The 14,659-nt window shown below is 37.3% G+C and overlaps 1 protein-coding gene across 1 annotated transcript in view; it reads right to left on the bottom strand.

Annotated features, from left to right (window-relative positions):
• LOC139452795 (uncharacterized) overlaps positions 1 to 14,659 on the bottom strand; it is a 40,025-nt gene that overhangs the window by 14,340 nt on the left and 11,026 nt on the right. The window contains exon 2 of the mRNA XM_071234409.1: positions 11,113 to 11,279. Within this exon, the coding sequence (XP_071090510.1) occupies positions 11,113 to 11,279 (167 nt within the window). The remainder of the gene's footprint in view (positions 1 to 11,112; positions 11,280 to 14,659) is intronic.

The raw sequence follows: 14,659 nt of genomic DNA, 5'->3' as shown, positions 1-14,659 counted from the left end.
CTGTCAAACGTAGCTTGGGATGCTTGTTTTAAGTATGCATGTCTCTAAACCTGTTTCACCTCAAGACAAAGTTATACTCTCTTATTGACGATACCACTTTCAAAACAAACTACTGTCACCAGCACAACCGTCCATAATCCTATTGAAACAAAACAATGGGATCCAAGGGTTAATGGAGGCTGGTCAATCAGGGATGTAATCCTTATGAAAACAAACACCCTTCAGCCCTAAAACTGTCAAAGATTATGACACTAGGAAGCAGCACTGTGAAAGAGAATCCCCACTTTGAGATCAAGTCCCAAGGTAGTGGCTTGTCTACTGGTGGCACCGAGGAGTCCAGTCCCAACGTCCAGCGACAGTGAGACACGACCTGTACACTGACCGTCAGTCCGTTCTACTGTGTTGACATCCACCAGGAATACACCAGTTATCACCTGATATATAATAAGGTCAAAGGTAGCAGTTGATAACAGGAATCCATGTTAGAGCAAGGTGCAATTGATGAGCCAACGTTAAATATGTAAAGTGCAAGTTCTTCATTGGAAATTATTACGTCATCACTGAGCCGATGTTAAAAATGCAAAGTGCAAGTTCTTCATTGAATATTATTACGTCATCACTGAGCCGATGTTAAAAATGCAAAGAGGAAGTTCTTCATTGAATATTATTACGTCATCACTGAGCCGATGTTAAAAATGCAAAGAGCAAGTTCATTGAATATTATTACGTCATCACTGCTTCTTTTGGCTTCAGAGAGTCCTCGTATGTCCAAGAATCTGTTGATTGCATCATTCTGTGACTATCAGCTGTCTCATTGGCAACCCTGCCAAACCTGATTTCATTTTCATCTTATAACATTCTAGTTATCTTCGTCACCTTGAAAATTAAAGTGAGAGCCTAACTGGTGGCGGATATGATTGATGAGGCACGAGGACGAGTGATTTCTTCCATCTGTAGGCACGAGCAGTGTCGCAATACGAATACCACACGAAGCCACATGATACGTGAGTCATGATGTGGAACATATCACATTACTGAAGTGACTAATGATGTAAGACATCTCGTGAAACTTGAGTCATAATATGATACATATCGTGATTCTTGAGTCATGATATGATACATATCGTGATTCTTGAGTCATGATATGATACATAGCGATTCTTGAGTCATGATATGATATATATTCCAATACTTAAGTCATAATATGATACATATCGCGATTCTTGAGTCATGATATGATACATATTCCGATACTTGAGTCATGATATGATACATATCGCGATTCTTGAGTCATGATATCATACATATTCCGATACTTTAGTCATGATATCATACATATCGTGATTCTTGAGTCTTGATATGATATATATTCCGATACTTGAGTCATGATATGATACATATTCAGATACTTGAGTCATGATATGATTCATATCACGATTCTTGAGTCATGATATGATATATATTCCGATACTTGAGTCATGATATGATACATATTGCGATACTTGAGTCATGATATGATACATATCGCGATACTTGAGTCATGAAATGATACATATTGCGATACTTGAGTCATGATATGATACATATTCCGATACTTGAGTCATGATATGATACATATTCCAATACTTTAGTCATGATATGATACATATCACGATACTTGAGTCATGATATGATACATATTGCGATACTTGAGTCATGATATGATACATATCGTGATTCTTGAGTCATGATATGATACATATTGCGATACTTGAGTCATGATATGATACATATTGCGATACTTGAGTCATGATATGATACATATTCCGATACTTGAGTCATAATATGATACATATTGCGATTCTTGAGTCATGATATGATACATATCGCGATTTTTGAGTCATGATATCATACATATTCCGATACTTTAGTCATGATATCATACATATCGTGATTCTTGAGTCTTGATATGATATATATTCCGATACTTGAGTCATGATATGATACATATTCAGATACTTGAGTCATGATATGATACATATCACGATTCTTGAGTCATGATATGATATATATTCCGATACTTGAGTCATGATATGATACATATTGCGATACTTGAGTCATGATATGATACATATCGCGATACTTGAGTCATGAAATGATACATATTCCGATACTTGAGTCATGATATGATACATATTCCGATACTTGAGTCATGATATGATACATATTCCAATACTTTAGTCATGATATGATACATATCACGATACTTGAGTCATGATATGATACATATTGCGATACTTGAGTCATGATATGATACATATCGTGATTCTTGAGTCATGATATGATACATATTGCGATACTTGAGTCATGATATGATACATATTGCGATACTTGAGTCATGATATGATACATATTCCGATACTTGAGTCATAATATGATACATATTGCGATTCTTGAGTCATGATATGATACATATTCCGATACTTGAGTCATATGATACATATCGCGATTCTTGAGTCATGACATGATACATATTGCGATTCTTGAGTCATGATATGATACATATCGCGATTCTTGAGTCATGATATGATACATATCGCGATTCTTGAGTCATGATATGACATATATTCCGATACTATAGTCATGATATGATACATATCGCGATTCTTGAGTCATGATATGATACATATCGCGATTCTTGAGTCATGATATGACATATATTCCGATACTATAGTCATGATATGATACATATCGCGATTCTTGAGTCATGATATGATATATATTCCGATACTATAGTCATGATATGATACATATCGTGATTCTTGAGTCATGATATGATATATATTCCGATACTTTAGTCATGATATGATACATATTGCGATACTTGAGTCATGATATGATACATATTGCGATACTTGAATCATGAAATGATACATATTGCGATTCTTGAGTCATGACATGATACTTATTGGGATACTTTAGTCATGATATGATACATATTGTGATACTTGAGTCATGATATGATACATATTGGGATACTTGAGTCATGATATGATACATATCGCGATACTTGAATCATGATATGATACATATTCCGACTTGAGTCATGACATAAATATTGCGATGCTTAATTTGAACTACTCCATGTAGCTGAAGTACTGTCAGAAATACTAGAAAACTGCTTTTTGCCTGTGAAACAAGTCTTTAGAAAGATGACATATCCCCCCCGGCAGCTGTCTGTAAAGTAACCACTAGTAAATGTGCAATTCTGTATGTAATGAGTCAACAGTTTAATGTTCTTTAAGAAGCATACATTGTTTACCCACAAAAGATCCACAATGGTCGCATCCATATGAATGCATAGTTTCAATCAAATATACTGAATGGTTTAGGAATTCTGCCCCAGAAACGAACCCCATCCCCAATTGAGTCTATGTCCAACTTCATTCCATAAAAATTTAAAAAAATGAAAATTCCAAAAATCCCAAAATATCAAAAGACACCACTTCAGTATGTGCCTGATAGCTTTGCCAAGTTTCGATCAAATACACTGAATGGTTTTGGAATTCTGCCCCGGAAACAACCCCATCCCCAATTGAGTCTATGTCCAACTTCATTCCATAAAAATTTAAAAAAATAAAAATTAGAAAAATCCCAAAATATCAAAAGGCACCACTTCAGTATGTGCGTGATAGCTTTGCCAAATTTCGATCAAATAAACTGAATGGTTTTGGAATTCTGCCCTGGAAACGAACCCCATCCCCAATTGAGTCTATGTCCAACTTCATTCCATAAAAATTTTAAAAAATGAAAATGAGAAAAATCCCAAAATATCAAAAGGCACCTCTTCAGTATGTGCCTGATAGTTTGCCAAGTTTCAATCAAATTCACTGAATGGTTTGGGAATTCTGCCCCGGAAAAGGAAATGATTACTGATGGACGGACAGACTGGCTGATCACTATATCCCCCCGCATTAATACTACCGATCGACCTTCCTGTGGTTTGAAGTATTTCTCTCACAAGGAGTCCTATCGACAAGTTTACAGGGGACAAATGCGAACGAAAACAGAAAGTTTACATTTATTCCAATGATTTAAGTCCAATGATGGCAGTCTGAAATGGACTGTAGAAATATGCACACGTGACTCTGATATAATGATAATAATGTTGTCATTCGTTTAACAAAATTACAAACAAAATTTACTGTAATAAAAATTAAATAAATCTGGTATAGCCTTACATGAAAAATGTCATATTTTAGTATTGATCCATGTCAGCTTACTTCAGAGATTACAACCAACACAGAGATTACTTAGCAAGCTTAAAACACAACAACTGTTGCCACCTCTTTGTGCCACAGATTAATTCCAACAACAACATATCAATTAGCATTGTCACATCTTACACAGTAGCCATTTCTAACAACCCTGATGATGCTGAAAAATACAAACAAAAATAACCAACAAATTGAAAAATTCTGGTCTAGACGAACATGAGGAACCTGAATTTCAGTATTGTCCCCATTGTCCTCAGCAGGCTTACATTAGACTACAAGCAACACAGACTTGGTCAGGCAGACATAATTATCCAGCTTAAAACACCACAAATATTGCCTTGGGTAGGTGTAATTAGATATTAGCTTTGTTACGTGTTTATACAGTAGCCATTCTTGACGACCCTGGCATTGTAGTGTTAAAACATCTCATCCTGTTCATGTGACTTGGGCTGAACCCTAAGACTGCGTGTCATGACAATGTAATAAGTCGCGCAGGCCTACCAATAGTCTGTTTTACAGACCCTGATACAAGTATATATCAAATATAGTCCATGCAAGTCTATAATGTTTGGCAAGTCTAGATTACTGCTGTATCAGTATCAGAAAATGAAGAGAGTCACTGGGCTCCCTTTTATTATATTTGTATTAAGATAACTGAACAGCTGTTTTTTCTGTACGATATGTTCATTTCATAGACTAGATGTTAGCCTAGCCTACCAAGTACAAGAGTGTATGTCACGACAATTGTTGCGCAGGCAAACTGGAAAATTGCATACCCATATTCAGCAGAGGTGTGTCAATTACCCTTGGATTGGAACGACAGAATCACATGCTTCACAATGATACCAAATTCTCTAAATTTGACAGATTTTTCATTGAGATATTAAATCAGCACGCTAAAGGTTAACTGAACTGACCTGCAAAAGAAAGTATACAATTGAAAACTGGATTTGAGCCAATCGAAGAACCACTTCTTGTTCGTCCTTGTTAGCTGTCATCAAACACGGGTGTATACACCAGGCATGGCAGCTTAGGTAGGCAGGATATTCTTTTCTCTATTTTCTCTCTGCAGTAAGTTACAAATATCTAAAGTAGACTTTATTCTAATATATAAGATGCTACACGATAAATTGCAAAAACCAATGAAGAACAAAGCATGGTATAGTTCACATGTGGCACTTACATATTTTGAATATTTCTTGTATTTTACCTTTTAAGTATAATTCATGTACATAATTAAATGCAGTTGTAGTCATTTTATTTTAACGTCAGCCTACTTTAAACACTAAACTATCAGTCACAGCACTCTTACTAAGCATGCTTACTGCAAGGTTTGTTTGTGAATGTCACACCCCGTGAACCAATACAATAGCCCCAGCCCTCTCCCTACTCAAGCCTTTTGTCTATATGGCCAGCTTGTATGCTGGACACCTAAGGACTGTGGTCACTCCACGGATAAAGATATATATTCATGTGTTTTTCACAAGGATCGTTTTGGGGAACCTAAGATCAAATTCCAAGGTAAGTATTTTATTAATGAAATGAGGATTTTATTCATTAAATTGTATTTGCAGTATTGTAGATATTGTTTGTATTTGGAAATATGTGTGTTTAGACACGGATACATGGAATATGGATTCGTAATTATTATTGAGTTTAACAACCAAATAAGTATCCTACATTCATTAAAACATGTATAAGCATTAAACTAAAAAGTAAGATTTGTAGTTTTAGAAATGAAAGAGTTTATTTGTGATATAAGAGGTAAGGCTAAGCAAGCATGCATGGGATGAATGAATGTAGGTAAGCTTATAAGAATGATTGAAAGTAAGCATAAATGAATGAATGAAAGTAAGCATAAATGAATGAATGCATGTGGCAGTTTTAATTGGCTAGCGCTTCAACTCATACCACGTACGAGTCTCATCAGGCCATAACTGAATAACGGACATGAAACACGGAACTTTGCTTGTGGTTTTCTTTTATTGCATGCATGCGCTTCTATGATCAAAGGACGTATAGCGTAAAAAGATAACTAGTAGAATAATCGTATTTCCGGGACTTGCCGCGGATGTTTTCAAACAGATTATTAGAACTCCATTTAGCGATAAACGGTTGATTATGCAATGTGAAGCGTTATGTGCAAATGAACAACAAACAACAATACAATCATGTCTGTGTTCAACTCTCAGTATTAAAAGTGTACATAGATTTTGGGAGCCATGCGTTACCGCGTGTTGTAACCGAAGTAGCGCTTTATCGAAGAGCGCAATAGCGAGCGATTACTGTAGTAACATATAGTTACGTGACATCATAATATTTAGGAGCACTATGACGTCACAATACCAAGGTGACAAAAGACAAATAACTTACGCCTTTACATTTAACTTAGGCGCATATTTATGAATGAAATGTTGCTCTTTTTGAAACGATGTAGGTTCATGATCAAAATTTAGCTTATATAGCAGGAAAACTAAAAAGTTGCCGCTTCCACATGTATCTAAATGTTCACTGAGTGGAATCGTGCGGTTGTGTGTCTGCTTTATTTGTGAACCGTGAAGATTCATTCTTCTTTTTAATTTAAGTTCTGTCTTTCCGATATACTTTTGATTGCATCCACTACAAACAATCAAGTAAATAACATTTCTAGTATCACAGTATCCTTACTGTCTCGCAAGACATATTTTTACCATTGTTTCCGGGAATGATGTTAAAACTATCCGCCTTGCTGAACTTAAGAATTTCCTACTGCATCAAAATTATCCCGCAAAGCTAATTGAAGATAGCATACAGAAGGCGCTAAGTATTGAGCAACTAAAACTGAGAGAAAAGTCTGAAGAAAACAATATGGGGAATAATTTTCCTCTAGTATCTACCTTCAACCTAATCATGAAAAAACATTATCCATGGTTCAACGATACCTGCCTATTTTGAATCAAAGTATTACAATGGAGAAGATATTGAGCAAATACAAAATTATCAACAGCCAAAGACAACCCAAAAATCTTTGACAAGTTCTAAATTAGATTCTGTTGTCATCACTCCACAGGTTTCTAAGTGTGGTGACAAACGTTGCCTTACTTTCAGCAGTATAATGGAAGGCTGTTCAGTCCAAATTACAAAGGTGGTTTTCTTTTAAATAACATTCATAATTTCTGCAAATGAATATTGGCCATTGATGAACACCGTAGTGTCTGTGGTCTGTGGGCGTTGTACCCAGTCCTGCTACACACGATAAAACATTGTTCTATCCCTGACCGTCATTTCTGGCGATTCAAACAAATGCTCGCAACTTGATGTGATATGATATATTGGACGACGTTATTTTTGAGAGGGAAGTATCTATTGAGTTGTTCCCAATACATGTATCCAGGCAATGCAGAAAAACGCAATGGCCAAATGATTGCACCAAAAAGTCAGAGAGATATGAGGGAGGAAAGGTGCAGATAATCTATGTGGAAATTGGCAATACCAAACTTAACCCCCCTGTACATAAAATGGAGTTGTCCGACATTGCCGAGGTCAGATTGTATTCAGGGAGTCATCATTATTTAAATAAGGGAAAATATTTTTAAAGCTTGGACAATTTACTGACATCCTTAAAAAAGCTGTACAAAATGTTGATATCTCCAAAATAAACGACTCATGGTCGTTGTTTATCATTCAATAAAACACTGCAGGGAGTATAAACTACTTGGGGCTGCAGTGTTTCATTGTAGGATAGGCAACTCCCACTCATCGTTTCTTGTATTGCTTGCATTTCTTCAGTACAATGTGACCTTGTTTGGCTGCACCCGCTGTGGCTCGAAGTACGTCAGGCAGGTTAGGAGAAACAAGAATGAATGTATTAAATACTTTCAGCATTCTATGATGATGTGTAAACTCAACTTAAACTTAAGTGAACTAATACTGATAAGAATGCTGCTTTTAACAGTATTTCAGCAATTGGGGCATTTTAGCATAATTTGAGAGAAAAATTCCAGTGAGGATTATGACTTTCAGTGTAACCTACAAGCCAAGGATAGTACAGTTTTTTTGTTGTTTAACATCACACTTATATTCCAGGTATATGACGGCACCCTGTAAATGATCGAGTCTGGACAAAACAAACCAGTGGTTGACATCATGAGCATTGTCCCAGGCAATTGGGATACGATGACATGCATCAACCAAGTCACTGACCCTGTCCACCCTATCCCGTTAGTCGCCTCTTACGACAAGCATAGTCGCTTTTCATGGCAGGCAAGGGTTGCTGAAGACCTATTCTACACAGGAGTTATATGTCCCATGCCTTTGGTTTTCAATGACATGTCCCTGAGCCTGACAAATCAATCCATAACTTCGCCTCATACAACCAGTATAGGCTGTGTAACCAGCAACCAAGTCTGACCACCTGATCCAATTAGTCGCCTCTTATAACCAGCAAGTAAGTCACACCACCTGATCCAATTTGTCGCCTCATAACCAGCAACCAAGTCACACCACCAGATCCAATTAGTTGCCTCTTATAACCAGCAACCAAGTCACACCACCTGATCCAATTAGTCTCCTCTTATATCCAACAATCAAGTCACACCACCTGATCCAATAAGTCGCCTCTTATAACCAGCAACCAAGTCACACCACAAGATCCAATAAGTCTCCTCTTATAACCAGCAACCAAGTCACACCACCTGATCCAATTAGTCGCCTCTTATATCCAACAATCAAGTCACACCACCTGATCCAATAAGTCTCCTTTTATAACCAGCAACCAAGTCACACCACCTGATCCAATTAGTCACCTCTTATATCCAACAATCAAGTCACACCACCTGATCCAATTAGTCGCCTCTTATATCCAACAACCAAGTCACAGAACCTGGTCCAATTAGTCGCCTCTTATAACCAGCAACCAAGTCACACCACCTGATCCAATTAGTCTCCTCTTATATCCAACAACCAAGTCACACCACCTGATCCAATTTGTTGCCTCTTATATCCAACAACCAAGTCACACCACCTGATCCAATTAGTCGCCTCTTATAACCAGCAACCAAGTCACACCACCTGATCCAATTAGTCGCCTCTTATATCCAGCAACCAAGTCACACCTCCTGATCCAATTAGTCATCTCTTATAACCAGCAACCAAGTCACACCATCTGATCCAATTAGTCGCCTCTTATATCCAACAATCAAGTCACACCACCTGATCCAATAAGTCGCCTCTTATAACCAGCAACCAAGTCACACCACAAGATCCAATAAGTCGCCTCTTATATCCAACAATCAAGTCACACCACCTGATCCAATTAGTTGCCTCTTATAACCAGCAACCAAGTCACACCAAAAGATCCAATTAGTCGCCTCTTATATCCAACAATCAAGTCACACCACCTGATCCAATTAGTCGCCTCTTATAACCAGCAACCAAGTCACACCACTTGATCCAATTAGTCACCTCTTATATCCAACAACCAAGTCACACCACCTGATCCAATTAGTCGCCTCTTATAACCAGCAACCAAGTCACACCATCTGATCCAATTAGTCGCCTCTTATATCCAACAACCAAGTCACACCTCCAGATCCAATTTGTCGCCTCTTATAACCAGCAACCAATTCACACCACCAGATCCAATAAGTCGCCTCTTATAACCAGCAAATAAGTCGCACCTCCAGATCCAATTTGTCACCTCTTATAACCAGCAACCAAGTCACACCACCAGATCCAATTTGTCGCCTCATAACCAGCAACCAAGTCACACCACCTGATCCAATTAGTCGCCTCTTATAACCAGCAACCAAGTCACACCACCTGATCCAATTAGTCGCCTCTTATATCCAGCAACCAAGTCACACCTCCTTATCCAATTAGTCGCCTCTTATAACCAGCAACCAAGTCACACCACAAGATCCAATTAGTCTCCTCTTATATCCAACAATCAAGTCACACCACCTGATCCAATTAGTCGCCTCTTATAACCAGCAACCAAGTCACACCATCTGATCCAATTAGTCGCCTCTTATATCCAACAACCAAGTCACACCTCCAGATCCAATTTGTCGCCTCTTATAACCAGCAACCAATTCACACCACCAGATCCAATAAGTCGCCTCTTATAACCAGCAAATAAGTCGCACCTCCAGATCCAATTTGTCGCCTCTTATAACCAGCAACCAAGTCACACCACCAGATCCAATAAGTCGCCTCTTATAACCAGCAAATAAGTCACACCTCCAGATCCAATTTGTCGCCTCTTATAACCAGCAACCAATTCACACCACCAGATCCAATAAGTCACCTCTTATAACCAGCAAATAAGTCGCATCTCCAGATCCAATTTGTCGCCTCTTATAACCAGCAACCAAGTCACACCACCAGATCCAATAAGTCGCCTCTTATAACCAGCAAATAAGTCACACCTCCAGATCCAATTTGTCGCCTCTTATAACCAGCAACCAATTCACACCACCAGATCCAATTAGTCACCTCTTATAACCAACAAGCAAGTCTGACCTGACCACCTGATCCAATTTGTCGCCTCTTATAACCAGCAACCAAGTCACACCACAAGATCCAATAAGTCGCCTCTTATATCCAACAATCAAGTCACACCACCAGATCCAATAAGTCGCCCCTAATAACCAGCAACCAAGTCACACCACCTGATCCAATTAGTCGCCTCTTATATCCAACAACCAAGTCACACCACCTGATCCAATTAGTCGCCTCTTATAACCAGCAACCAAGTCACACCACCAGATCCAATAAGTCATCTCTTATATCCAACAACCAAGTCACACCACCTGATCCAATTTGTCATCTCTTATAACCAACAACAAAGTCTGACCACCTGAGGAGGATGACATACCTGTCTATGATGGATGTCATGTTGTTGAGGACTGGTCTGTCGACATCCAGTGTGGGGACGTCGAGGGTCGGGACATCCTCCTGACCCGAGTCTCCACCTACGGCTGCTGAGATGACACCAGCTGATGTCATGATGTACCCTTGGTTGGTCTCATCCTCATCGTCAGCCTGCAAACAGAACAAGCAGTTACTGCATGTTGCATACAGTTAGCATTGTCGGATCATAGGTTTTAGGACATCATATGTTTTCGGACGGGCATGTTTATTGTGATTACTCGCATTATAACGGGGTGTAGCATCACACAGATGCTTAAAATACTCAGATGATAGCTTGTTTTTGACAGAAAGTTGTCTTTTATAAGTGAATGGGATGTTCAACAGTTGTTCGTGTGATTAGAGTGAACATAACACAGGATTACAAAACATATGTAAGTTTGAATCCCAATCTGGGCAAGAAAATTTAAACTACATTTCACTTTATACAGTTGAGCCTGTCAAAGCTTGACTTTTCAGTAATCCAGATCTCTGTCAATATTTAAGGTCCTGAATTCCTTCCTTCACTTTGGATCCCAGACTGAAATTATCATGATTACGAGTAATCAACGATTTGTAGGATACTCCTTTCCATCAATTTGAAACATCATCAACAGTCTTGATACATCATGCACAGGGAATTGATTCCTGTACAACTTGAACAATACTGTCTGCTATCTTACACGTTCGTGTCATGACAGTAAGGGAAGCAACTCCTACAAAACCTCACTTTCCACACCAATGTCTAAACAGACTAGTCCAGGTTTCATTTTATAAAAAAATGTTTATACCATGGGATACATCGAGGTTGACTATTCAAGGTTATGTTATATGCAGTTTGTTCAGAAAACAGGTTATCAGTTGCTTATGAAGGAGAAGTCTGGCAACTGCTCACCAGCATAACATTCCAAATGATCTCACTGTTACTTGGTGGTTATTTTCATATGAAACATTAAGCCATCAGCTAAGGAAAGTATGGCTAATATTTTGGCAGGATGATCCAAAAAATTATACTTAAATTTAAAATAAGACTGTCAAGGTCAGAAATATTCAATTAAAGTATCACCGCAGTTTGTGAGATACATAAGACTTTGCAACATAATGCACATGTTCGAGTGCAGAAGGTTCAGCTCTGCTAAATTCCTACAAAATTCAATTCAATTCAGGTTGAAGACAAAACGCTTAATTCCTAAATCTAAATGCCATGAGCGAGTAATATGAATCCTTTTGGACATGTTGTAGTGCTACACATCAAGCCTTAGAAATTCAGTTTAAATAAGTGTAAAAATTTATATTCCACTTCTACTTTTTGGAAATCACAAATCAATAATTCATATTATGATATGTAACAATTCAAGTTTAGGTATCAGATATTTCTTTTGTGATATTGCAAAGGCACACCTTATAATGTATTATGGCATGTTTTAAAGTTTGTGTGCTGAATTCTTCAGGTAAGCCATACATTCGTTCAGTCTGGAACTCTAAAAATTCAATTCATGATATCGATAAATATATTAGGATATCAATAATTGTTTTATATCATGAAACAGAATTTGTGATAATGAAATAGGGAATAATGGTGTGTATGGTGCGTCATATAGCAGGTTCAGAAGTTACTTTCTTTTACTGTATGACATAATCTAAACAGAATTCATTAATTACATCTTGTGACTTAAATAATTCAAATTATTGAACTAATAAAATATGGCTTAAATAGTAAAACAGCAACTAATGGGTCATGTATTATCGCTGGATGTGGGGAGTCAGAGGGAATCGGGGGGGGGTCACCAAAGAATATTACAGTCTTTAGAGAAGGGTCATAGAAAACAATTGACATATTTGGGGAAGGTTATGAAAAAAAGGGACATTTTACCCAAACATAAAGTGCTTTTGCATCGTGTGTTTTCAGGGATTTTCATGAAAACAATGGATACAAGGACACGGGGAGCAGGTCAAAATGGCCTCACGTCATAACAGCTCATAAAGCAAAGTCCAAACGCCCACAGGAAAATGTCAAAATGGCCACAACCCATTCTCAAATGAGCCACACCAAAAAAGAAAACAAAACGGCAACACAGAAAAATAAAGTCTACAGAGGATAATTAGGATCAAAGTTTATTCATGTTTTCACAACCGATCTGTACACTGGTCAGCTTTAGAGAAAGGTATTCTTAAACTTTACAAACTCAAAAGTTTTCTTTAAACTGTTCAATTTCATCTCTAAAATAATTGGAAATTGCCAGTAGGCTTGCCTACCTGCAATGCAATTGGCAATCTAGATATCTGTTTTGTATGCAAATGAAGTGGAGGCAGGGCTTGAAAAATACCATTGCCCGACGCCCGTGCCAAGTAAGGTTTAGATGTCGGGCGTGTAATATACGTTTTCTAGCATGCCCGTGGACAAGTAGAGCACACAAAATGAACTGGGTCAAGTTTCACGCGAATGTAATCACATGATCATGTTACGGTATTTGATTGGCTAATATTTTGTTAGTGTCCCAGACTGACAATGTAATTTGCATACAGCTACGCCAGTCAACAAATTAGTCCGGCAGAGAGGACAAAATCCAAGAATTGGGGTATAAAGTTTTTTTTATTGCTGGATTTGTTAAAGTACACATTCTAGGTTATGAAATTGACTGATGACACTCTGTCATCTTTGGGCATTTTAAAATATTCAAGATGGCCGACAAGATGGCCGCTAAAACATGAAAAGATCTCTTCCGTGCTAATTGTATGGAATATGGGACTACTTTTGGTGCATATCACTATTGTTTTGCCTTCAACATATTAGAATATGTTATTCTTAATGAAATAGTTTCATTTGGAAATGTAATTAATCAAAATAATAGGCAATATTGTCTATGAAAACCCCCAAATCAGTATATATCGTTATATATACATTTGTTATTATATTATTCAGTGTCAACTGGGATGCTTGTGGATTTTCTAACGATTGTTAATGTTCTATAGTTACAAAATAAGATAAATTCCCACTGCATTTTGAAATCAAATTATAAAAAACAATAGAGATAAATAAAAATAATAGTTACCTCAAAAGAGGTGCAAATAAAGCAAAACCTATTATGTCTGTTATACACATGGTTGTATTAAATTGTTTTAAATACTTTTAAGAAATTCATGCCAAAACAAACTGGACAAAAAAAAGATTGGGCCAATTTTTTGGAAAAAAAGAATGGAACAATTAATGACTGGTCCCTTTCAATGGCTGCCTCCATGCTTGAACTTGACATCTCAGCAGTGGGACCAATTTTGTAAGTATTTTTCTTCAATTCAATTTATTAAAAGTATATGAAATGCTGTATGACTTCACAAAGAATTATATAAAGTGTGTTAAATGCAAGTAGAGCATCTGATTGAAGTACATATTGCTTTACACATAGTCATAAGGAGTCGTCTGCTATTCAAGGGAGAGAACTCTCATATTACTATATTTTGGGGAGCAGTCATATTTTCGAAATGAAATGTAAGGTACATATTTTCTGTTGTCAAAT

This window comes from Haliotis cracherodii, unplaced genomic scaffold (assembly GCF_022045235.1).
Source record: "Haliotis cracherodii isolate W230 unplaced genomic scaffold, xgHalCrac1.p SCAF_9, whole genome shotgun sequence".
Taxonomy (NCBI): Eukaryota; Metazoa; Mollusca; class Gastropoda; order Lepetellida; family Haliotidae; genus Haliotis; species Haliotis cracherodii.
Note: the sequence above shows the minus strand (reverse complement) of the source record. Positions and strands in the feature narration are given on the sequence as shown.